This window comes from Sardina pilchardus, chromosome 22, assembly GCF_963854185.1.
Source record: "Sardina pilchardus chromosome 22, fSarPil1.1, whole genome shotgun sequence".
Lineage (NCBI taxonomy): Eukaryota > Metazoa > Chordata > Actinopteri > Clupeiformes > Clupeidae > Sardina > Sardina pilchardus.
The window spans coordinates 22,043,168-22,066,363 of record NC_085015.1 but is presented as its reverse complement, the minus strand read 5'-3'; the positions used below and the strand labels follow the sequence as shown (position 1 = coordinate 22,066,363).

General features: G+C 45.5%; 2 protein-coding genes across 5 annotated transcripts in view; both read right to left on the bottom strand.

Moving 5' to 3' along the window:
* mrtfba (myocardin related transcription factor Ba) overlaps positions 1–4,822 on the bottom strand; it is a 40,506-nt gene extending 35,684 nt beyond the window's left edge. For all 4 annotated transcript variants that reach the window (XM_062526647.1, XM_062526652.1, XM_062526649.1 and 1 more), the window contains exon 1: positions 4,692–4,822. The gene's annotated coding sequence lies outside the window, so the exon portion shown is untranslated. The remainder of the gene's footprint in view (positions 1–4,691) is intronic.
* Positions 4,823–5,073: 251 nt separating this feature from the next.
* ercc4 (excision repair cross-complementation group 4) lies at positions 5,074–16,073 on the bottom strand. The gene is made up of 11 exons (XM_062526575.1): positions 15,544–16,073; positions 15,143–15,323; positions 13,013–13,208; positions 12,480–12,687; positions 11,694–11,874; positions 10,308–10,436; positions 9,704–9,811; positions 8,431–9,013; positions 7,862–7,954; positions 7,525–7,637; positions 5,074–6,152 (listed from the first exon to the last, which is right to left on the bottom strand). Exons 1-11 carry the CDS (start codon positions 15,718–15,720, stop codon positions 5,419–5,421), a joined length of 2,703 nt encoding a protein of 900 aa, XP_062382559.1. The 5' UTR covers positions 15,721–16,073; the 3' UTR covers positions 5,074–5,418.
* Between the last annotated feature and the right edge of the window lie 7,123 nt (positions 16,074–23,196).

The window sequence follows — 23,196 nt, the reverse complement described above, 5'->3', positions numbered from 1 at the left end:
TAATAATAGAATGAATGGCAGTAAAATAAGGCTGTGTATAAGAATAAATACAGTCTGTACATTCGCAAATAAATAGACACTGCTGGTGGGATAGGGTAATGCAACTGTCTGGAGGGGGAGTGGGGCTGGGAGCATCCACCTCCTTCTTGTCCCTGTCAAGGTTACCATGGCTGTGGACACCTCAACAGACACAAGCAAGGTGCGATATACAATTGAAAAGAGGGTGGGAATAGTGCAACATCAGTACAGACTGAGGTTAAGATTAAATATAAATATAGAATAGTTCATTCACTTCCTTTTATGTGTATTCTTATGTCTCTTGCTCCACAACTTTCAGTCTAGTCTAACTATAAGAGTCATCATATCAGAGCAGGTTTACTTACTACAGTTCCCCACCACGTCACAACCTCCTAACTCTTTCCTTCTAATCAAGGATGAGGTAGAACACTGTGCTGTCTAGTCTTGTTGGTCTGCATTGGCTAGTGCCAACACAATGGCCAAGGCATAAACCATTTTAATCTTATTATAACCATTATTCTGAAGAAATTAAGGCTAACGGGGCAGGAACAATGAAGTCAATGAAGTCTGTAGGTTGGAACATGTGCAACTGCTATGCCAAATTGGCATCAGACAAGAAAACAGATCCATCTAAGCTGATAAACTCCCTGCACCTCAAGCCCAGAAAGACCAAAGGAGTCGATAGCATTCAAACTCGCACTTCTCATAGAGCGCTGGGTTTAGTCTATCCCTTGATTGTTTTGTCATAGGCGAAACAATAACAAAACTATAAAACTACTGTGTTTGACATCACAAATTAAACACAAGTGAGCCGGTCTCCAGACCCTTCGACAATCGCTCGTTCCTGGAAAGACCTGCGGAGCCGATGAGGCCGATACGACGGGTTAACGATGGCGGAGGCCCAGGGACCCCAGCTGTTTCTGTTCACCGACAAAACACAACGGCCCCTTTCACCCCCTCGACCGACATCACACAGCAGAGCACGCCACACTTAAAACAGCGGGGGCCCCGCCACGCTTGTGCGCCATCTCCCGAGGACACGATGGCACGCGGCTACACCTGAACCGTGACTAAACACTCGCCGGTAAACATCAAGACCACTGCAAGCTATCAGCGGGGACGCCGGCCGCCTGCCAGCTCTCTCCCGGGGGCCCCGTTCTGCCACAAACACAAGGGGCCAATCGCTGCCATGTGTGTATCAAACAGGACGCGACTGGCACATAGGTGGACCGGCGTGGGTGGAGGAGAAAAAAAAATAAAACCTGTGTGGACAGATAGCACGACTCGGGTCAGGATTTGAAAGTTAACCTTTTATGGATGTGTTTTCCCTCCGGTGAAGGTGGCTGTTATATATTAACCGGTGGCCGTGTTGCTTATGATTGTAGACCAAACAGTTTCATACGGAGGGCAATAGAAAGCTGTCAGCTCCCAGAGTTGAATCAATGAGCTATTTTTCGTTCTGGACAATGTTATCAGTCCAGCCCCAGCACAGACACCGAGAGAGAGACACACACACACACACACTCACACACCTTTGAAAACACACACACACACACCTACACACACACACTGCACAGCCTTCAAAAGGAGGCATATGGTGTGTTCCGTGTCATGCTGTGCGATAGCTCAAGTTAAGTGGAGCGTTGGCCGGCTTAACCTTTAGGAGGAAGCCACGGTGCGGCTTAAAGGCAGGAAACACATGTGCAAAGACCTGGGGGAGTCGCATCTCTGCATCCTCAATCAACAAGATGGCCCACTCCAAATGGATCATATCAAGCTGGAGCAAACAAATAAACCCACACACGAATGCCCAGGCCTGCTCTTCCTCGACACTACAAAGCACAGAGGGGTCAGTGGAGACCTTAAAATAGCCTGCTGGCTCAAGTGAGTGTGCTAGAATAACAAGAAGTGACTATAAACACACACACACACACACACACACACACTCAATCAGTCACACCTCCACCCACCTTTATCACAGACAGAATGGGCCCATAGTAACCCAGAGACTAGCCTACTACACCACAACACACACACAGGCTTTGTGTGGAATACAGAGCAGGGCTGGATGCCGCCGCTGTTGCAGCTTGTTTTCATACTCAAGGGATTTGTAAACTGAAATGAATACACAATCAAACAAGTCAGAAACTCAAGGAAGGCTTTGGCCGTATACATAAACTTACAAAGCACGACATAAATTGTGTATGTTATAACATAACAGCTTCAAGTGTATTTTTATAGCACAATCCATAGACTGTATGTACCCTGACAAAGTGGAATCTCAGTGCTGCATCTGATATAAGGACATCGAAGGTCAGCTTTAAAGAGAAGCCGCCGGGCCAGTGGACGAATGAATTTCAATTCCACCAGCCCCAGCTGACTCCTGTCCGACTAACGTGGACAAAATGTCCAACAAAAACTACGGCTCCTTCCGGAGATAAGGGCCTTTTGAACCCACATCCTGGTCAGTGTCGAGAAGTGCAGCTCTCTCCCTGGGCTGCAACGACACCCCCCCCCCCCCCCCCTTTGAGACCAGGCCTATCAGGCTGACTGCATTTCCTGGCTAACTCCACGCAGTCTCTGCCTGCTTCAAGACTGTGCCACGCCAGAGCCAAGGCTGTCGACCAAAATAAGAAGCACTTGTAACAAGTTAATGAGAGCCTGTTCGACAGAAAATGCGAACGAGTGGCCACAAAGAGTCAAGGAGCTGGCAGGAGGCTCCGCATTGCTGACCTCAAGCTCTCTGTTTTGGTTCCCGTGAGCGCTTTGAGAGAACTTTGGGGATGATCTCATCAAAGCAAAACTAGCTCGTTAAGCCAAAATCAAGATCTGGCAAATGCAGAGAAATCCACTCGATCTTACAAGGCAGTGCAACCGGAGGAAATCTTTCCACAAATTGTTCCGGGAGAAAAATGAGTGTGCAATATGCCATTAATGGTGATGCATTTAAAATTGCTGCACCAAAAAGACCACTATCAGGCAGGCATTTTAAAATCACAGGATATGGCACGGATGGAGGCACACAAAATAAAGAAAGCAAAAACATGACATACATTACCAAGCAATTGTGGCGCCCAGCAACATGACTAAGCCTCACTGAAAACATTTTGACTGTGGGCATACCAGTGGATGACATCAGCTTATTAAAGAATAAACAAACAGAGGCGTGGCATGCGTAGGCTATACACTGATAAGATAAACCTACTGTAAATAATAAAATAATTTGGCCCATGGTTCTCTTTCGCAAGTTCGACTCAGGAGCTGAGAGACTAAGTCCAGTCGCGACCACATGACGTGCTGATGTCAGTTCTAAGAAATGTGTCACCGAATCTCATGGGACATAGTCCTGGAATGTGATGCCTCCCTGAATCACTGCTTGGGAACAAAAGCTTCTTGAAAAACATGTTTTATTGAAAGGCACCACAGCTCCCTCCTGTAATCTGCAGTACAATAGGGTGCAGCGCCGTGATTAATTTACACTTGAAACACAAACTCGTTTTTAGGATTAGACAGCATCAGTCAGATCTGTTGCCATGACATAATAAGGTGCTTGTTTAAACAAACACCAAGCTGGAGACAGCAGTCGAGTTTGTGTCTGGGATGTAACATGAACTTGGAACACCTGTGAATGACTCATGAGTTGTGTCATCAAAAGAGGGGCAAAAGTGACACCTTTCCACCCCTACTTTCATCAGTCTCTCCCTGCACCAAAAGCACTGCTTTGATGCGTTGCTCCTTTCATGTCTCCAGGTTTATTCGACTTCGTGCAGCACTGCGCAGATCTGGCTGAACGTAATGCACGCTGGATGTGTGCTGCATGAAGTCAAATGAGCCTATCTGATTTCAGATCGTGTGGTGTCACAGGAAGCACCTAATGACACCTAGTGACACGCATCGACTTCAGAGGGAGACCTACCTGCATGCAGTACTGAGCAATACTGCACTGAACTTAAGGCTGAATGGGGTACACCATAAATAAGTGACCTTAACAGTAAACAAGGTGTAATTTTGAGCCACTAGGTAATAGTGATCAATATTAGTACAGACATGTATTTAAAATATGTCCCCTTTGTGTCTAGATCTCTGCGTCGCAATGGTTGACATTGCCTCTACATTGTTACTGACAGCACACAGTTCAGGGATTTAGTAATAGAAAAAAAATGAATGTGGTGGCTATCACAACTTTAGCTCTTTTGCTAACGTCAGCCCTTGTGCATCTATATTGGCCCACCTTGTCGTGTGACAATCGTATTACGATGTGACACGACTGTCAAGCGAGTCTGAAAACATAAACAACCATTCCAGCCAACAAATAACATGGCTAGCTTGCTAGCCAAGTAAACGCTTTATCTCAATGGCTTAGTAATTGTCCGAAATGAATGTTGCATGTGTTATCATTACTGTTCGAAAATGAGCATTTGCTCGCTGCTAACCCAAAGAGTCGACATGACTGACACTATTTTTCGAAGAAACTGTTGAACATTAATGAGGCTGGCCACAATTGTCTGCCCTGTTATGTTAGCGGGGCTGCTAGCTGGCAAGCCCACATATCCTACATGCATTATACACTACTGCATGAGCGACGGATGTCTCATACTAATGTCACCAAGCTGGTAGACAGCATAGCTATCTGAGCCAATAGCTGTACTTCTTTCACCAATAAGAGGCCTTACCTTTATCCTTTATGGTTGAAAATGCCCACCTCAGCGTAGTCGTTGGCTCAGTGGTCCACTTAAGACTATTACATAAACAGGACTCAATTTCCTTTTTTTTGTTTAGTGCTGAAGTTTTACGCGGAATAAAATGGCCGCTGCTGTTCGTCTGCCTCCAGTGACGCAATCGGGAGCTTTTGACTCAACACTGTTTTCAAGATTACCTGAGGGGGGCGCCAAGCAAGTGTGGATCAATACGTTTCCGAACAAATGAGAGTTAGAGTTTATGGAGTTAAGTTGATTGATATTTGTCGCTCCACAATTTGTTTTCTACAAACCAAATGACTGAGCCAAAGGTGCAATAATGCGGGTAAAATAATAATGTGGTACTGAATGATTTTCATGTCATGCTGCCTCCACATTTTATTTCTACAATCAAATATAAAAAAAACACTTTCATATTTCATTTTGCCCTGCACTTTCACAAAATAATTTAGCAAAATTACAACACTTCTTTAAACTTTGAATATAGGCCACAGTGTGAAATATTTTACCATCTTCCATTGAAAATCTTTTAAGTTAAACTCCTCAGAGAGCCTGAAGACATTGAAGACAATTCTACATGGCTTTGAATTTCCAAATCATTCTGTAATAAAATACCGCCCGAAAAATTTCAAAATGTTCACCCTCAACCGCCGACCTCAGCACTTCATGGCAAAATCCTCTCTGAGGGTCTCATTAGTTCTGTTTAAGACCGTTTCCCTTTCTGACCTACATTGACCTCTGAAGTGAAGTGCAGGAATTCGTACAACTGCCTGGCATTGTTGGCACTGTCCAGGATCTCTGCCAGCCTCTCCTGACTGAGAGTGACCAGCTCTGCCAGGCTGTTCACGTGCTTGATAAGTGCCCGGCAGTTCTTGGTGCTGACGCCGGGCATCCGCAGCAGCATGTCGTACGGCCCGGGGTTGTACAGGTCGGTCGACTCGGCGACGGTGTCCGACTCGGCCGTGACGGCCTGCGCGGCGGCGGCGTCCGGCTCCTGCCGGCCGCGCTTGAGCTCGTGGAAGAGCTCGGCGGTGGCGTGGGGCGACGGGCACCAGAGGAGGCGCAGGCGCGGGAAGTGCAGCGTGAGGAGCGCCAGGCGCGAGGTGACGTCCGAGGACGAGATCTCCGAGCGCAGGTCGCCGCGCGCCACCAGCGAGAAGGGCTTGGCCGGGTCGAACTCGATGAGCAGCACGGCCCGGCGGTAGTAGCGCGTCATGGACAGGCACTGCGTGTAGAGGCGGCCGCTCTGCAGCGAGCCGATCAGGTCGCTCACGCTCTTGCGCTCCACGCACAGCTCCGGCGTCAGGATGTAGTCGCCCACCTCCAGCGTGACCGGCTCGATGTCCAGCCCGCGCCGGTGCAGCAGCGACGGCAGCTCGCTGCGGAACTCACGCATGTCCACGATCACGCGGGTGGGCTCCTTCACTTCCTGCCCCCCTGGAGGAGTCAAACAGATACATTACTAACATACACAATAGTGATCGACACAGAACTGATGGGAAGAAAGGACAGACAGCAAATAGATACATTACTAACATACACAATAGTGATCGACACAGAACTGATGGGAAGAAAGGACAGACAGCAAATAGATACATTACTAACATACACAATAGTGATGGACACAGAACTGAGGTGAAGAAAGGACAGACAGCAAATACTGTAGATACATTACTAACATACACAATAGTGATGGACACAGAACTGATGTGAAGAAAGGACAGACAGCAAATAGATACAGTACATTACTAACATACATAATAGTGATGGACACAGAACTGAGGTGAAGAAAGGACAGACAGCAAATACTGTAGATACATTACTAACATACACAATAGTGATGGACACAGAACTGATGTGAAGAAAGGACAGACAGCAAATAGATACATTACTAACATACATAATAGTGATGGACACAGAACTGAGGTGAAGAAAGGACAGACAGCAAATACTGTAGATACATTACTAACATACACAATAGTGATGGACACAGAACTGATGTGAAGAAAGGACAGACAGCAAATAGATACATTACTAACATACATAATAGTGTGATGGACACGGAACTGATGGGAAGAAAGGACAGACCGCAAATACTGTAGATACATTACTAACATACACAATAGTGATGGACACAGAACTGATGGGAAGAAAGGACAGACAGCAAATAGATACATTACTAACATACACAATAGTGTGATGGACACAGAACTGATGTGAAGAAAGGACAGACAGCAAATAGATACATTACTAACATACACAATAGTGTGATGGACACGGAACTGATGTGAAGAAGGACAGACAGCAAATCCAATCGAAAACTGATCTCAGGTGCTGAACACAGGTTACTATGATACAGAAACCTGGGTGGACTGTGGTATTGCCTGATGACCAAAGGGTTCAAGCATTCAAAAAGAGCACAAAACTTCAGTGTTTATTCCTACTTTATTCCTATTTAACTGATATAAACCTGTGCGTCATTGTGGGCTAAAACATGATTAGCTTAAAAATATCACCGTCAGCACACCTCTCCGTGGCTATTTTGAGCACATTTCACAGGCATGCAGACTGGCTTGGAGAACAACTGTGTCCTGCAAAATTGAGCTACTTTCCACTCCGTTTTGTTTTATGAGTACAGCAAGAAAGTTTTACGAGCTCAGCTATATCTGTTATGGTCTGGCGTGAAGGCCGTGACCGTGGCTTATGCCAAAACTCCGTCCCTACTGTAGCCCAAAGAACAGTAAAATAAAAACAGAACAGCAGGAGAATAATGCGGATCAGAACTAGGTCAAGAGGTAGAGGAGCGTGCCTGCTTTGCGAGAGTTGGTCGTTTCGTTGGCCGGCTCCTGGCTCCTCGACAGATCCGAATTGGTGTCCCCTCTCCCCTCTCTCTCCTCGGGCACCACCATGGTGGCTTTCTCCCTGTGTGTGCCGCCACAAGAACCGATTTAGCAACAAAAACAAAAAACAACAACCATCTGAGCCTCAGGACCGTGTATATTCAATTTGCCTCCAAATGTTGCAGATTATGTTAATGTGACGTAGAAGGCAATGCGAAATGCAATTTCGAGGCGCGACGGCTGGATCAAATTTGCTTATTCCAATCTGCCACACATTATGAGTGAAGTGCTTGCACAGCTGCTCACCTGATGAGATGTTCAAATGCTTGCTTCTCTTTGTGCAGCACGGTCAGGTATCTCTGCTCCTCAGTGGAGCCAGTGTAAATAAGGAAGTAAACCCTGGAACGCAGACAGAATGAATGCAGTCACTGTTCCATCATCACATGGAGATAATCCTTCAGCATGTTAATGAAATAAAATACAGACACATTATACTGCACATGAACTGGCTACTGTGAAATATAAATGCACAAAGCTTTAATACGTACAGTACATACAACTCTTAACAAGAATAATATACTTTTATTATAATCAACATAACCTTAATAGTATCAAATATAGTCCACTAAAAGACATTGAATTAATAACATATCCTGCAAGTGAGAGAACGAAAATAAACATATGACTGTCGAGAAACAAGAACTCAAGTCATCAAGCTACTTTAACGAAGGACAAATACAGATTCCACAGACACTAAGCATCGAGGCCTCAAAGCCCGCAGTGACTCATCGCAGAACAAGTAGCCATGAGGAGATTGGGACTCAGCCGAGAGGAGACTACGGCGCTTCAGACCAGAACGACGAGTGTGCACATACCGCAGAGGCTTTCCTGGCCGGCTGGCTTTGTAGATCTCCAGCTGACGCACAAAGCTGAGCTCGGCGTCGTACAGCACCACATAGGTGGGCTCCACCTCGTGCAGCACCCGTGTCAGACTGTAGGGGTCACTGCATCCCCGCAGCGGGTGGATGACCGTCAGCGGCTCCTTGAGAATGCCGTAGTAGGAGTCCGAGGACAGGTTCAGGTCCAGCTCCTCTTCCTCCGGCTCCTCGTCCTCCTCCTCTGCGCCCAGCTCTTCCTCTCCTCCGCTGCGCATGCCATCCTCCTCCCCGTCCCTGCCCATCATCTGGGTGAGGGTGAGGGAGGGCCGGGGGCTCTTGTTGGCGCCGGCTTTCCCCTGCTTGGCTTTGGGCCGTTTGCCCTTTGAGCTCTTGCCGGTTCCCTCCTTGTTGCCCCGTCGCTTGTTTCGCTTGGCCAGCTCCGAGGTGGACACGGCGGCAGCCTCCCCTTTCCCGACGGTGCGGTGGTACAGACGGGTCAGCAGGGCCTCGGCCCCGCGCTGGACGTACTCCCTCAGCTGGGCACAGGTGCGGTCATCGCTAGCACATATCAGGACCCCGCCTGAGGAGAGAGTGAGAGAGTGGATGGACACACATTACACACACACATGCACACCATACCACACACTATCGCAACGCACACACACACATACACACCATACCACACACATTATACACATTACACACACACATACACACCATACCACACACATTATACACATTACACACACACATACACACCATACCACACACTATCACACACATTACACATTACACACACATATACACTATAGCACACACACACATAGATAGATAGATATATAGATACTTTATTGATCGCCAAGGGGAAATTCAAGGACACATGCACACCATACCACACACTATCACACACATACACACCATACCACACACTATGACACACATTACACACACAAATACCCACCATACCACACACTATCACACACATCTACAGAGCACATGAATGCAGTCACATGCAAGTGTACAACGCATAGTCACATGCATACATAAATGCCATGCATTTCATGCATTTCAAATATGTGCGCACATACACACACACACATACAGTATATCTATGCAAAAAATCACCTCACACACACACTCTGACTGCACTTTGAAATATGCCCCCCCCCCCCACACACACACACACACACACACACACACACACAGTAAGTCTATGCAAACAATCACCTCATACACACACTCACACACAAATTGCAGATGTGTGTCTGACCTGCAGTATCCTCTCGGCTGCTGTTCTCCTTCTCAATCTCCCGCATCACCTCTGACAGAGCCTCCCACTTTGGGTTCCTCTCCAGCACCAGTACTCTCTTTACTTCCACTACAAACACACACACACACACACACACACACACACACACACACACACACGCACACAAAACACACACAAAACACACACACACACACAAAAACACACACACACACACAAATCACTCAAAGGTGACACAGTGTCTTCCAAAACTGACAGTCAGCAGTATCTGAGAACACCGACACAATGGTAACGCTGAGACTATGAGACCAAAAATAGCAACGACTTTCTGGGGGTGCATGAAACTGTGCCTGCGCCTTCAGAGAGCACTTACTTCATTCAGAATGCCCTTTCCCTCTCCCCAATAGCTCCCAGTAAGCCACTTTTAAAAGCAGTTAGACTCATTTGCATCACTTTTGACAAAATACCTCGTATCAAAGCAGCTTTGCCGGGAGCAGAAGCCTGAAGTGCTAACCAAATCACTTTTACAGTCGCCTTGAGCTTTCCTCGGAGTTCTCTGAAAACCAGATAAAGAGTGATGGATAAAAGGGGCTGGGAAGCGCAGTACCGGGAGCGGGCCTCTTCTGTTCCTTCTCCTCCCCCACCTTCTGCTGCTTCTTCTTGGCCTCGGGGACGCGGTAGACGCGCTGACGAGCGTTCACAAACATGGAGTTGCTGGAGTCCAGAAAGAGCCATCCTGTCGAGATTAAAAAAAAAAAAAAGAAAAAGACTGCTATCTTTTGAGGCAGCACAATTAGCCGAAAAGTTACTGATATACACATCTCAAATTTCTTCACAATCAGAAATAATTTCATCACTGTATATTAAGTATGTCACACTGTGGTGTTACTGTATATTATGAAGAACACGGAATATACAGACGTCTGCATTCATACAAACATTAAAACTGATATTGTCTAAGCTGATATTGATATTGTCTAAGCCAATCATACTTGCCACAGACATATGCTCCAATGGCATAAATTAAGATTTTATATATTTGGGTTTCTTTTAAGTGTATTTTTGGCCTTTTTCCTTTTATTCAGATAGGACTTTGAAGAGTGACAGGAAGCAAGTGGGAGAAACAGACGGGATGACATCAGGCAATGACTGGATTCAAACCCAGGTCACCGTGCAGCTCCCTCAAAAGTGGTGTCTTTTAAAGACCCCCTCCAGCAAAATCTTTTTAACCTTTAATATGTCAATGATATGATTTTATGTGTAACAACACACATCATGAGCGAAATAAACTGTAAAATGACCTGGCTAAGTTATGTGACAATGGGAGTGGGACTCCTGACTGACTCGTGTGGTGGGGATTAATAATTTGGGGAAAAAGCATCTGCACAGTTAGCTTTACAAGTTAAGCAGTCTAACGTGTCAGAGTACCGTAAGCGGTCTTACATTAGCATAATATTGTTTGCTGTTGGAAAACATTGTCAAACCGACTTCATAGCCATCTATTATGGTACGATTGAGCTTCTAATGTTGTACAAAGCTATAGAAAGCTAATACATTACCAGTTTGATGCATCAACTTGCAAGAAACCTTGGCTGAATTACTCCAATATTAGGATCTGCCATTGTATAGCATTGTGTAAATCTAAGTCTACTTAAGAGATGCATTTGGGAGCTCCACGATGCATGTGGGAAGGGACAATTAGCCCTCCACAGCACAAGCAAGGCAGAGGGTGTAGAGATGCAAGCCATTTCAAGGCCATGAAAGGATTCTTTCCATTAAAAAATCAAAACTTTTTAAAGAACAAAGATGAGCTTTATGAGTTAATTAATGCCTGGATTGGGTCTTTTAAGATAAATTGTAATGAATTTATAATCACCAATATGTGAAATCATTATTGCTTTAGAGAAGCCATATTCCGCAGTCCTAATATCAGCCTTTGTCCTTTTAACTACACGTGAAACTGTTACTCCTTCCTCTCATAACAAAGCTTCACCTGAGTTGCTTCCAAAGTTCTTCTGGCTAGAGCGAAGGGACTCCAGCAGGTTGAGGAAGGTCACACAGTCGTACTGGGTAAGGTACAGCAGGAGGGTTCTCAGGATCTTCAGATCATGCACCAGAGACTTGGTCTTAGCTCCCAGCTGGTGCCATAAGGGATCCAGATAATGACGAACAGTCTGGGGAAAAGAACAACTCCCAAGTGTGAGACACAAAAATGTCCATATAATCAGTAATGAATGTACCACAGAGCACCACAAGATAGGAAGGTCACTTCAACTCTGTCAAGATAAAAAACACTGTATCTTGTACCCATCCACCATCTTAAATGATGCACCGCCATCTTCTATGGAGTGTGACATTTAACTAGTGAGATTCAGTCAAAGTGTTTCTGCTGCTAAAATGGTCTGTGCTGGTTTGTTACAGAACAATTTCTCTATGAACTTCAAAACAAGGCATTTCTCTTCTGATATAGTTCTGACTGGAGTCTGCTGGTACACACATATCTATAACGTTCCACAGCTGCAACAACAACACTGTATACTGATATCGGCCGATCAGCGATTATTTAAAAAATGAACCCTTGAACCCTTTTTGATTGAAATGCAGCTAAGGCCATCAAAGAGATCCATTCATTACATAAGTAACTTGCAAAGCACTGTATTTCAATAAAAGTTATTGAATAGCTGAATAATTGAATAATTTCTGATAGCCTTTTTGTATAAGAAATCAACCACTATTCCACTATGTCCATACACCCCCATACACCCACCCACCCACCTACCTTCTCAAACGCAGAGCCAAGCGAGTTCTCCAGAGAGAGGTCTTCGGCCTCCAGGCTGGGGTTGTAGCGCTTCAGCTCCTTCAGGCAGGCGTTCAGGATGTCCAGCACAGAGCTCTGGATGGCCCGCATGGTCGGCGTCTGTGCCACATGGAGCTCCACCACATCAGGCTTGTGGCGGTCCAGCACACACTTCACAGACGCCTGGAATCTATTACACACACGGACACTCACTTACTGTACAGTACATCCAGACTTTCAATGTATACATCCACATGCTTACATAAAATCATACTGTACATATTTAGAATGTGAACTAATATAATAAAAATAGTATAATGGTCTTGCATAATGTGGCCTATTTTGAAATCAAATTTCATTGGAAGGAGAGGAGTTAGCACGCTTGCTTAAATACTGTCCCTTTCCAACCAAATCTGAACCTTAGCTGCCATGGACACATATGAACCCTATAAAGGACAAAAGTTGATAAGAGGATATGTATAACACACAGAAGCTTGGCACAACTGCTCGTTTACCTGGGCCACAGGAAGAGCTTCTTGACAAAGAGGTTCCTCATGACCCGTTCCACCTGACAGAAGCCCGAGGAGAAGGACGTGGCCTTGTCTGTGAAAGCCTTGATGAAACCCGTCTTGTTCTTCTGCCTGAACAGCCGCAGGATGAAGGCCTCCTGACATGATTCGATGATCTTGTGGGCCCGGTAAACCAAGATCCCTGAGTGCAAGCAAGCACAAGTCAGTCTACATCAGGCATATTGGAAAATGTAGAGGAGACATAATAGCTGGAGCTCAAACATCTATTTGCATGCAGCCTCTCCCCTCGGTCCTCGTGTGCCGCAAATAGCTCAAAGCTTGACGTTGTCGAGGATGTCTCATTTCTATAAATGCAACTAGAGGAGGTGAGAATGAAGAGAGAGGTGGAAAGGCCGATACATGAAGAAACACAAGAGCATCCTATGCGGAAGCGTTTTTTTAGCTAGAATTTTGTGATCATTGGTCCAAGCTGTCAAAGGTGAAAAGAGATTTATTATGGGCAAGAAATGAGTAGATAGACCAAGAGAAGATCTTAAGGAATTATGCAGGAATTATCTAGCCTGGCTAGCGCCTAGGACTTCTCAAATAAGACGTGGTCTGGCAACCAGACGTTCATGTTTTTCGTATTTGAAAAAATGCTCAGATCCGTTCATTGGGATGTCTATCAAATGCGTCTGTGCATAGCTCATCATGGTCTTGCTTTCTCCCCTGTTCTGTGATTGGTCGCCAACATCAGGCGAAAATGTAGGTGTTCGTTTCCAGACTGCCTTAGCAGCATGAATGAAATCACCGCGCAAGACAGGATGGGAACACCCAGGCTAGGAATTATCATGAACTACCATGCAAACTTGAAAAAAGAGTTGATGCCTGTTTTATCTACGCATTGTATTTAAACTAGATGTACCGCAGGCAGTATAGAGTATGACCGCCGCTTAGTCCCGCACATTCTCTCCGCAAGAATAAATCACGCTTGTCAATTTGTCTCTCCGACTTAAAAAACTCAAACTCAGCAGGCAAAATAAGTATTCACTGATGTCTCGAGAACTATCAAACATTACCTCATTATCAGGGTCTACAAGTGGGAATACTCCATGTCCATGGTATGATATTTTCACATTTTGGTATAAGCTCATGTTCTCTGCAATTTGAGTCTAACAATGGTCTGTTTATTCTAACCTAACAGGGGAGCTACAACAGGCACGTAACTGAGGCATTCCGTTTGCGACGAGTAAAATCCATTTTAGAAGACTGGTCTATTTTTTTTATTTTTTATGTACGCATCACTGTCGCCTGTGGTGTAGATACATCCATTGATTATAGTGATTATTAACTGCTGCCACATACGCTTTGTGAATGGAACGCTTCAGTTACGCGCCTGGTGTAGCTCCCCTGTAAGAGGTGATGCTTCACTGCATCATCAGTAAGTGATGTAAAAATGATGCATGAGTGAGCAAGACATCTGTCTCTCCTTCATTCTTCCATCCTATTGTTAATTCCTCGTTTCCTTCACAAAATGAATTAGAAGGAGGGGTTAGGACAGGAGGAAGGAAGGAAGGAAGGAAAGGTGGGGAGGGCAAGGAAGGGTAGACAAATAGAGAATTGAGATGCACCCATAATCAATCAAATCAAGACTTTTTGAACCACGTCCTACAGTACGTAGGTCTCACTGAGCTCACGTGAATGTATCATTATCACACCTCCATCAGAATGCATCCATTGTGCCGGAGGGTCAATAATCAATCTTTGCCATGATGTAGCAGATGTAGGTATTTCAATTTTGTAGTTGCCTTTATATATCTAGGACAGTGTAGAGTAGTTGTCTTTATAGATAGGACAGTGTAGGGTAATTGTCTTTATATAGATAAAACAGTGTAGAGTGACAAGAAGTGAGTGGGAGAATGAGATAGGGTGGGATCAGCTGGCCGCTGATCAGACCATGGGCACTTGGACCCTTATGTGGTACTGATGCTGCAGCCTGTGTTTTGGCTCCAATGGCCCTCTTGTAAACGACTTGAATGTAAACACTGCTGGCTCCTAACCCTGCAAACGTTATCAAACATTTCTCAAATAGTCCACATAATCATGATACAAATATGTTCACAAAGAACTACTAACCTGAGATGAGGTGGGCAGGTATTCTCTCTGTGAGGAAATCCACGACCAAGATACGACTGGTGACGTAGAGAACCCCACCCTGCGTGTAAACATCATAGCGTTCGCTGCCCTGGACCTCGCTGGTCACGGTTCGCGGGAGGTGGCTCACCCCCTCAGCGCGCAGTTGTTCCGTGAAGTATTCCTGAAATAATTGGTATGCATGGTTACAAAAACACCTTATGTATTTTGCATGAGTCTGCAGTGCAAATTGTAAAGGCTGCACAAAACTACCTGACTGACAAGCAGTGCTTACCAGAACAGATCTACAGTACGAATCTACAGGTGCAGGTCTACTGAACAGAACGTGCAACAATAAGAAAATGCAGATAGTCTTTCGTGAAATATAGCTTAGTTTGCGTTACCTGTTCAGGTGTAGTTGTGTTGAGGAGAAGGACCAGACTTCCCTCCTCTGAATACACTCTCAGGAACTGTAGGAGAATTCGGTCGATGCCTAGCCCCTCTGCTGTCACCAACAATCCGTCTGTGGTGAAGAGGCTCAAAAACATCTCCGTCTCATACTCCAACAGAGGACCCGCCATCGTAATCTTTGTCTCTGAGCTGTACACGCTAGGCTACATGTGCAATCACATGCAACTGTCAAAGGCAATGTCCCTTTTCACAGGGCGAGCGAGCGAGCTAGCAAGACTTCAATACAATTGCACCGGCAAGTTATGTTGTTAAAAATCAAGATTTGCTATCTCTGCTCCAATCAAGACCCGAATTATATTCTTTCCTGAAATGCGCCATGTTTAAGATCAACCTTCTTAATTTCGCATTGTTTTAAAATACAAAATGCAGTGTGTGAAAGCGACATCTACCTTGTTTTGTTCTGTTCTGTTTTGAATTCGCAGGATATTGCGTTATGTTGTCGTCAGACCCACCACAGATACTAACACTTTCTAAAGTAAGATTTGTACCATTAGCGCCCTCTGTTGACGTGGACCATTCAGAACATGCATATGATATACATGTATTGATTAATTAATTAATTCATTCATTCATTCATTCATATGACTAAATTTAGCACCATTTTAATTGGGTTTGAACTCATAGAAATGAATGTGTGCCACAGTGACTTTCATCGAATAATTTAATTGCAATTGCTTGATGCCATGCAAAACCATAATCAGATCTAAACAAAGCTGAACATTATGTTGATGCATTATAGTACCATGTTGAGCCCATAGGTGTAGGCTGCTATGCACACAGCACTTGTTCAAAAAGAAGAGATCATTACATGAATCCCAAACAAAACAAGACATAAGTTGCATGACCACATAGCCACTAATTCCTCTAAGCTTCAGACAACTTTATAAAAGGCCCATTTGAAAGGGGTAGAGAAAAAAGTATTCCACTTTGTGATGACGGGGTAGCACATTGTGTTGTTTGTGCTGCTAATTCTGCTTGGCTGGGCTCTTTAGGTGTTTGTGCTTTCACTGAACCAGTGATGCTCAGTCACGGACCGAGGAGTGCAGCCACAGCTCAGAATAGCACAGACTTGTAAATGGAAGAGCAGAGGAGGAGATTAGCCCCCCACAATGTGCCTTCTCTGTTGTCGCCACTTCTGCTCTTTATATTGGGCAAATATAACACAAGGCTGTTTTGTATTAAATGAAAGACTTTTAGCAAGTGGCATTCTCACCTAATACTTTCTTTTTTGAAAATCTATTTCCACCTTCCCCTTGCCAAACATGTCCATAGCCTCTGACTCTGTTTTAAATGATTCATAGCACATGCAACAAGAACATCTTGTTAAAAATAATGTATAGACAATACATTTAGGGTCTCAGGAATCCGTGATATAGGCTACAGGGTCCAATATTGTCTGACAGATTGATCGCGAAAAATATCAGATTTAAAATAATTCAATGTTGCCAAAGGCAGACATCTTAAGGGCCTTTTTCACTTGCCTCACCATATCAGCAGTCCCTTCAGAGACTGTACTTTGTGTTGATGGATGTCTCCATCGATTCCACTAGAGGGTAGCAGAAGCCTACTTTAGCATGAGCAATCTTTTTCTACATATTTACATACAAGCAATCAAGACACAACGCAAACATAGAGCGTCTATTATTTGTAATTAGTTTTGTTTCCTGTCTTCTGGAATGACTCATGCTGACACCAGCTATTCTGTATACACACAATTGTTGATTTGCAGTTGAGATTGACACTGGCATCTGTCAACCTGTATGCAGATGGGTCTTCTCCTGCTTTCATGTTCTGAGCATTACATAGAAAAGCCTTAATGGAAAGGGAGATGAGGATGAAATTGTGATCAAGATCCATTATGCTGTGAAATTTAATAGCACCCAAATACCTGGGGGAATCTCATAACCCATAGATGGCATTTTTGTGTAGCTCTGCAGATACCAGATAAAATTTAGATTTCAAAACCCACACCAGAGCTATTCTCCAGCATCATTAGAGATTGCATTTGATTTTAAATGGGATGGGAACAGCTTGAAATTGATAGACTGCTTGAGGGTTTCGAGCTGCTCGTCAGTTTGTCAGGATGAAGATGAGGCAGAATCCCATCAATACCAGACAGACAGACAGACAGACGTAGACATAGGGGCACATACGCACATGTACGCATGCACACAGACACACACACACACACACACACACACACACACACACACGCACACAACAACCACCTACACCAACACACACACACACACACACACACTCACAAGCTCACAAGCAAATTAAACTCCGGTTCCTGCTCTGACAGTGTAGACGGCGCTCATCACTAAAACTACTGTACGCCGATTTGCATGTAATCACCAGCGGTGTGACTGGAAAAATAAGTAGGTCATCTTTCATGGATCTCCCTAATTACACATTGGTTTTAATTAGTAATGCACTGACAAGTAAAGATACAAATCACATAATACCGCACTAATTATATGACCCATCATCTGATACTGACGGGAAGTGAGAAAGACTGTGGGCTTGCTGCGTTTGTGTGGCGATAAGGGCTCAGATGAGGGCTCAGTCTGGCATCAGAGAGGGGGAGTCATGTGAAACTGGACTCCCTGATGTGTGTAAGTGTATTCCTCTGTTGCTCGTTCAGCGCCATTAGGAATTTATTTTGGGGTTTTTTTTTTGCATGCTCTCTTGTTGAAATATGAATGAAGGGGAGAGCACCTTGGCATCTTTGGCAAAGCCTCACAGCAAGAATGCAGGTCGCTTTTTTGTGTCGTTTTTCAATCTTTTTTCCTTTTCCTCTGAACATATTGTGCAACAGAGGGCTGGAAGAGAAGAGACCTACTTTTCTAGGGAGCTTCAGTTTCAGCTATTGAAATGTGACAAACTGAGAGGTTTTGCGCGGAGGGAATGTTTTTGTGGCCAAAGAGCAGGACAGTGAATAGGAGGGGGGGGGAGGGGGGGAGGGGGGGGGGGGGGGGGGGGGTCTTATTTAGCTCCACACATGGTCTTCTTGGCAGCACGAACAAGGCTCTTGAACTGTCAGATCCGTTTTTCGAAAATCACTGTGACAGGGGATGGATGATATGGATGAAAAAGAGCAGCGAGAATATTCCTCGTCGAAGGATAGCAAAAAAAGAAACATGAAAAGGCGAAAAAAAAAAAAAAAAAACAAATGCCATCTCCGGCAGAAATGGTAGAGCCTCCGTCAGGAAACACATCACATTAATAATTGACCAGAACCCGTCGGTTGTCAGAGAGTGGATTTCCAAGGGCTCTGTCGGGAGAGGTGACAAGGTGCACACTGTTTGACCGAGTTAATATCAGTGACTCAGTCTGAGAAAATCTCTGGGGCTCTGATGCAATGTAAACATCCTTAGAGAGAACCTAAACAAGAGTTTTAAAAGTGCACTCAGGGCCGTCCGTCCCCTCCATGTTTTGCTGCCTTTTCATTACGGCTGAGTGTTTGCTCTCCAGACGCCCGTATACTGTGAGAGGTGCACAGATGAGGGGGACAGATATGTGAGTCACATTACAATCTAACTCGTGTCAGGATGGATGGCACTCTCTCCCCATTTCTGCCTCCACCACCACCACTACAAAATGTCCAATAGCCGTCTGACTGAGGTTCTCAATAGTGAGCTCAGAGCAGATGGCTCTGGGTTTTACTCACTAAATAAATGAATGTATTGAAAATAATCCATGCATTTTTGATTAGCACGTGCACGCATTGGCCGAGATTTCAAAGAGAAGGAGCCAAATGTCCAGCCTGACAAAGGCCCTGGTCTTCATGGAGCATTTATTAACCCGATGTCCTTGTTTTCTTCTCCTCCTCCTTCTCATTACAACCTCCTGCTCTTTTGCCCCCCCCCCCCCCCCCCCCCCCGTAGCTTGGTGTATGGGGTAGGACATACACGGCACAGCTTGAGAGAACAGGATGGCACCTCTGTCGTTCTCTAAGGCTACTTTAACGGCAACAAAAGAGAGCAGAAAGTGAGAGCCATTTCCTTACGAGAGCCTCCGTCTGTAGGATTGTTTACAATGTTCAGAGCAACATAAAGAGAACCGCACGCTGAGCCTTGGGAGGCTGCACTGCTGCTGATAGGAGGAGGCTCTCGCAAGCCAGGAGGATTTATAATATTAGCCTTTCTTGTGTAATTCCAATTAAATTCCAACGCTAACATTATAAATGTAAATCTATGGATGGGTAGGGTGTAAACCAAGGCCATCCCAGTGTGTGTGAACATGATAGCTGGATTAATTAGTGTTGTTACTGGTTGCTTAATGACTCCGTGAGAGGTTACCATATGTTCTCCATAGCTCTGTGTTTTCAGCGTATAACTTACACAGGCTGGAGCTTAACTTGCTATAGTTTGAAGTAAGAGGCTTGTAATGGTACCTCAGCAAAAATGCCATTGTGAAACACCACTGGAAACTAAACATCCCTTAGAAACAAGTGGGTAAAAGCTTATAATGGTTTGTAGATGTTCAAAACACATTTGAGAACGTACCGTTCCCTAAATGTGTGCAATTTGTTGATATATTAGCAGAGATGATCTCTGTGAAAGCACAGAGTCAAAATCCAAATGCTGCATATCGCATAATAAAATTCATAAACAATGCGCGCCGTGGAATACATTGGCCAGCGAGCTGCTGGACCATAGTAATGGTGCTTTTATGATTTATTTATGAGATTACAAATAATGGGAGATTTGTCTCTCTTTCTCTCTCTCTCTCTCTTTCAGGTATTCTTTTTGTTGAGTCATTTGGAGTACCAATGAGGCATCTTAATGACACGGCGCAAGTCAGCGGCTCTTCATTTCCGTCATGTTCCCCACATTTCTCCACTAATGTCTCCTCCGCTCCGCTGCTCTCTGGAAAATGGCTCCATTACTGTCGGATCCCCCCCCCCCCCCCTCCCCCCACTCCCCTCCGCCATAATAGCATGCAGATGGGGCTGTCGAGCAGGCGATCGTTCAAAAGTTGGAGGTGGAGGGTCGTGATTGACAGCTCAAAAAGGCGGCTGGCAAAATTGACATTTTCTTTTTTGACAGAGGATGCCTCATTGGGAATTCCAAAGTTATGGCAGCCGGCACGTAAATAAACTCGAAAGTGGTGGAAAGTGAGATTTGTGATTGGGTGAGGTGTGTGTGTGTGTGGGGGGGGGGGGGGGGGGGAGGGAATAAACAATCCGAGGTGAGAGAGAAGGCAACGGCAGTATGAGGGAGACAAAGAGCATTATTGGCTGGCAGATGGGATGACTGAGCCCAGCGAAAAAGTTGAGCTGTTGATGCTCGGCGCTCGGCGCCTCTGACTGGGCGCGAGTGGGAGTCTGGGAGCTCTGCTGTGTGAGGAATGGCAACCTGGTAAATGTCACCGGTCCTTCTGTCACTGCCCATCAGCCATCCGGCCCCGGTTGGGCCGGCACGAGGCACGGCTCGGGCCTCCGCGAACCCACCAGCGGCAGTGCGGGGCGGCTGTCGACATTTTTATAGCCGTGCTAGTAACAGCTGTGGTCCCATTCACGAGATTCCACATCATCATACCTACTGATAGGAAATCATGGAGATTTACCATTTCCAACAAGGGCCTGTGTTGTGTATTACACACACACTCCGATTCAAGCTCTTGTGTGGTGAGGTGAACAGTCCTGTGGTGCAAAATGACTTTCACCCACCTGTTGCTAGTATATCCGACATGGCAATTATCTTTACAGGGGCCTGAATGGCCAGTTGGGAACATTAATTCTCACTTCGCCTGCTGTCCTCGTGGTTTGGAGACGACGGAGGCTAGCCGCGCGCACACACACACACACACACACACACACACACACACGGTGAAGAGGGAGGGGCGGGAGGGATTGTAAGAAAACATTAGACCGCCTGTCAGCCATTTCGATAGCTGGCCACAGGCCTGGAGGGTGGGCTAAGGGGACCGAGATAAGGACCCTGGGCCCCAGATGGTGCTCCCTCTGTGGGCAGATGGGGCGGGAAGGAGGGGGTGGGGGGGGTGGGGGTGGGGTGGAGGGGTGACTGGAAGGTTCTGGTGGTAATAGTGCTGCGGTGCCAAGAGCAGAGTGGAGAGGCTGTGCTTTAATTGCACAGCCAATGCCTCTGGCCCCTGACCGAGGCGTAGATGGGCTCCAGTCATATCCAAACTACTGTGTGTGTGTGTGTGTGTGTGTAGTGTAGTGTGTGTGTGAGAGAGAGAGTGAGTGAGAAAGTGTGAACTGCACAACAACTCACACCACCCAACCACTGGCTCCTGCTCCAGAGCTACCGCTGACGTCACTGACGCCATCGTGAGTCAGAGTGCCAGACTTGTCATTATACACTTCCTAATTACAGCACCACTAACAATGGGGATGGCAGAAGGCTATGCAATCCATAGGGGACACCAGAGTAGCCACTGAGGCGACAGTCCAAAGAGAGCCTTTTTCCTCGTGCACTCGGTTACAACACAGTTGCTTGCTTATTCTGCCGGAATGCCGGTTATTGGTGCCAGTGCATTTTGGGTTTTTTTTTTGCCAGAGAGGCTTAGGTTGTGTCATTGCTCTTTGAACTGCTATCATGGCTGCAGGTTGTTCTAGCCAGAATTTGGAATGAAAAACATTCAAATGAAACTGTGTTTTTGCTTTGATTTGTTTGCTTTGTTTCTTTGAGCTGTTTTTGGAGACTGTTTGGCTGTTTGTTGCCATATTGTGCTCACGGAGGCTCTACATTTATTGGATTGGGAGACCGTGAGGCGGCAGGTGGCACATTCTCTTCTTTCGATCGACTAGTCAGGAACGACACTTTATGTGGCTCCCGAGTCAACCATTTCTGCCAGTTGTTCGTTTGATAATTCTCTAAGGAACCAGGTTGTTTGGAAGAGGCCTGACTGAGACACATTACAGTCTTGGGCAAAAGAATAACGGACAAGTCCAAGGGCCTATTCCAGACCCCTCCTGCTCTTATGCCAGTTGTCTCTAATGACAGCACTGTTGTCCAATAGAAACCTAGAGACCTTTTTTTTAAAGGTTTGCCAAGTATCCATTCATTCATCTATTCTTCAGATAGGGCTTCATGTTCCGACCAATCTTTATCTACATTATGTTGATAAAAACTATGTTAGCGACAGAATGTTTGTTGTTTCCTGAATAGGGTTCTGTTGACGTGAGGGAAGTGAGTCAGGTCTGTTCCTGTGCAGGTGGTACACATTGGAAATAAATAATAGATAAGCTTGGGGGGGGGGGGGGGGGAAATGGAACTTGGAAAATGGAACTTTTGTGTCGGTGCCTTTGGCATAAGCTTTGAGTGAAAACCCTCTCTCATTGAAGCTGAACACCGTATAATTTAATTGGGCCAATCTGTGTTCACAACCCCTGAGATCCAGATACCGGTGATAGATTTTTCAGTCGAGACTCTCTCCCCAAAGGCTGCCATAAAAATAAAAAAAAAAGCCCATCAATAGAGCCGAGGGTATCGGGTAAACTAGACGAGTGCAGTCATGCAGAAGATCTTCTAATTCTATTTATTTTTCTCCTGCTCAACCTTCTGTAAACCAATTCCACCCCCCAACAGGCCCCGGACAACGTCCCCCCCCCC

Bases quoted from the DNA above. Each gene is read 5' to 3' on its own strand.
- ercc4 (XM_062526575.1), bottom strand. From the start codon at position 15,720: ATGGCGGGTCCTCTGTTGGAGTATGAGACGGAGATGTTTTTGAGCCTC. The intron at 13,209-15,142 runs GTTAGTAGTTCT...GCTTGCACTCAG, and splicing joins ACCTGCCCACCTCATCTCAG to GGATCTTGGTTTACCGGGCC. The intron at 7,955-8,430 runs GTATGTGCACAC...TCTGCGTTCCAG, and splicing joins CGGCCAGGAAAGCCTCTGCG to GGTTTACTTCCTTATTTACA.